General features: G+C 45.1%; 1 protein-coding gene across 2 annotated transcripts; it reads left to right on the top strand.

The window, feature by feature from the left end:
• The first annotated feature begins 925 nt into the window (after nucleotides 1–925).
• On the top strand, nucleotides 926–2,978 carry LOC1279893 (uncharacterized). Of its 2 annotated transcripts, XM_061657421.1 has the most exons (3): nucleotides 926–1,333; nucleotides 1,419–1,500; nucleotides 2,742–2,978. In XM_061657421.1, exons 1-2 carry the CDS (start codon nucleotides 1,055–1,057, stop codon nucleotides 1,497–1,499), a joined length of 360 nt encoding a protein of 119 aa, XP_061513405.1. In that variant the 5' UTR covers nucleotides 926–1,054; the 3' UTR covers nucleotide 1,500; nucleotides 2,742–2,978. The 2 variants fall into 2 exon arrangements, 1 of the variants encoding a protein (XP_061513405.1); XR_009766063.1 differs by lacking the exons at nucleotides 926–1,333; nucleotides 1,419–1,500 and adding an exon at nucleotides 1,523–2,593.
• The last annotated feature ends 366 nt before the right edge of the window (nucleotides 2,979–3,344 follow it).

Below are 3,344 nucleotides of genomic sequence, written 5' to 3'. Positions count from 1 at the left end.
GGAACCAGAGTAACAGCGACCCTGAGAGCCTGATAATATTATAATTCATTATAAGATCATCATAAACATTTGAAGTTAATTAGCTAGCTTGATGTAACGTCATCAATAACATTATTTGCGACGCAATGCGTACATCCAACTGAAATATTTGAAAATCCCTGAGCTAGAGCATTCCAAAAGCAGTTGATAGAAGCTCAATTTGAACAATCATGGTTTACATAGTGCCTTCAGTAAGACTTTCACATCAAAGCCTTAAAGAGGCTTTACATTGCTGTGAGTTGCGGAAAATTATAGATTTTCCAATAGTTTTACCTTTCTCTCAACATGTTATAAACATTGTACGAGCTTTGTATTAATATTATTATTGTTGAATTTTTTTCAATTCGTTGGATTGGATTAAACTTAATTCCTGGAGTATTGACAGTAAATGGCACATACAGAAATTAAATCAAAATGTAACAATACAACTTTAAATGAAAATCATAACAAAAAGCCACATTTGTCTCATTCAGTCACTATCAATGATGCTTGCATCGATTAACATCAGCTATATCTGTACAGGGATTTGGTGTAGTAAAAGGTGTAGATACTATAGTTTCGCTACTGTGTAATAGATGGCGCCACCAGAAAAAGCTTTCACGGAAACTCTTCATTAGTAACAAAACTGATAACATTTGATTTTAAATGCGTTTCAATTGTACCTTCAATACATATACATGAACCATCATGTCCAACCTGTTTGCCAAAAAAAAAGGCAATCTTGATAGCAAAATCGTACCGAAAAATCCCCGAAATACGACATCCGAACACAAGATGCTAGCCTTCGCCGCGTGACCTTCCAAAGCGACCAAATTTTATTCCCGCTACAGGCAACGCGATCCCCCCAAAACACATTCGACCCCATGATAATACCAAAGAGAGCACGAACAGATCGCTTACTCTCGCGCTCTTGCGCATCTCAAAAGCATCCCAAAATCAAAACGCTGATAAGCGTAGTACGTAAACAGTCTTTTTAATCGAACCACTACAAGCTACTTCCACTGTACCATCGATCATGAAGAACTCAACACGTACGGCAGTGTGGCTGTGCCTTGCACTGCTCGCGATCACCACTGCACCGTCGCCCGTTTTATCCGACGAAGGTGACGAGCAGGAGCAGGAAGCGCACACAACGCAGGAAGCGCAGGTGGCGCAGGAAGAGCAAGCTACCGCACCAACCCCGGAAGCCAATGGGGAAGAAGGTGTAGGTGAAGGTGAAGCAACCGATACGGATGGGGAAGAAGCCGCCGAAACGGACGGAGCGAACCCGGGCGGAATGTTCGTGATGCAGCCGGTGAGTGTAATGTTGAGCGTGTTAGAGTCTGCGGTTATGCGTTGCGATGCTTAAATTTCGCCCTGTCCATGTGTCCCATCCACAGATCAACATACTGCTCGCACCGACCGCCTGCAAGCCGGGCTATCGTGTCGATCATAAGGGCAAGTGCCGGCCCACACTGTGAGGTGAGTAAGCACCGGCCAGAACATCGGTCACCGGGTGGTAGTCCTTTGTGTGGAGATTTTCCACTCGGGATGCTTGGGATCTGTTGCCCGGGAAAAGATGATCGTCGTTAAAGGAATTAAGCGTCCACTGCCAGTTCGTCTAGCAAGATTGATGTGAAGTGCCACCACAATTGATGGTTCTTGTGCTTTCTTGATTGATCGTGACGTTTAGTACTTCACGGCTACGACTACGTGACTCCCTTGACCTTTTTTTGAGCCGGCTTTTGATCACGCATTGAGATGTGTGACTGCCGTTACTGGTTACTGGGCCACTGGTCTCAAGTGTACTCAACGACACACACCTGTTTGACGGCGAGGGTTAATATTTGCCCTACAGCGTGGATCGTTGTATCGGGTTCTGATATCAGCAGCTCCGGAAGTGGGTAAACTCACCGATGAACTTCCCCACACGCGTCACCCGGACTTACCGGTGCAAGCAACTTGCCGACTAGTTCAAGAGCGTAAAAATGTGTGTTTTCCCCCGGATCCTCCCATCACATCTCATCAGGTTGATACACATTCGTCTGACATGATATCGATCTTTGCCTATATCAATACTGCAAAGGTACACAGATAGGGTAATGGAATACAGCACGGCAAGACCGGACTGGTCAAGTGGCCGGCGACTGACACTGAGCGCCGCATCATGTTCATCCCCAGTCAAAAGGGGACTGCGCGAATGCAATGGTTTTTGTATTTCTGCAAGTAGTGAATCCGCGGCTGCTGGCGAATGATAAGATAAAACTGCGCCACTTGAGAGTGAGAGTTCGTGCGAGAAGGAAGTGTGCAGTTTTTGCATCTTTGCTGTGGGACTTCTCGGATCGGGAGTGCTAGTTGTACTAGAGCTTGGGGCTTTAGATACACGTTTATCAACGTGACACGGTTGGAATAGATGCTTGATCTAGTAGCAATGGGTACTACCCTGAGGTGGATTTGTGTGATTGGATTGGTGGTGTGCGTGAGTGCCGGTGTTGTGGTCGATTATTATGAGGATGAGGGAAGTGCAAACGGACCGCCGACAACTTCGATCGTACCACAACTGATAATTGGAATGGTACGAATGATCGTTCTCGGGAATGTTGTCATATATGATCGTGCTGCGTTGCGAAACAGTGATGCAATATCAATACAACAAAAGCAATAGCAACCGTACTGAAAAGGCTTGATTGTAACTTATACGACCTATGTTTACTTTTCTACAGCGAGCATTGTTTGACGCTCCGATCGTGTGCCCGGATGGAACCGTACTGGATCACAAGGGTGTATGCCGACGACCGATGGGGAGATGAAGTTCAAATTTACAGTTCCCTAAATCAACCCAACAATGTATCCCAAAGTCGATCTTCACAATCACTATGAATATATTCTAAATGTTTGTTTAACTACAACACCTTACGCCAAAGTGATGCAATAAAGCTTAACCTACTGTCATCAATTGATCATACCCGCGTTCGCATCTTGAGTTCAATGCCAACTTCGATGACTAATGTGTGTACAGTGGCAACTATGGATAGTTTTGCTGTTGTTGTTGGTTTCTTTCATTCAATCGCTGTAATCTCTGTTCCCCCACTGAAGTTCTCAATGGATTACGATTGATCGTGTAATCTCGTGCTCGTAAAACCGTAATCTTTATTCGATTGTTCACAGTCGTGCACACACACACACGCACACACACACACACACACACACACACACACACACACACACACACACACACACACACACACACACACACACACACACACACACACACACACACACACACACACACACACACACATACACACATACACACGAAGCATTCG

The sequence above is a fragment of the Anopheles gambiae genome, chromosome 3 (assembly GCF_943734735.2).
Source record: "Anopheles gambiae chromosome 3, idAnoGambNW_F1_1, whole genome shotgun sequence".
NCBI classification, from domain to species: Eukaryota; Metazoa; Arthropoda; class Insecta; order Diptera; family Culicidae; genus Anopheles; species Anopheles gambiae.
Note: the sequence above shows the minus strand (reverse complement) of the source record. Positions and strands in the feature narration are given on the sequence as shown.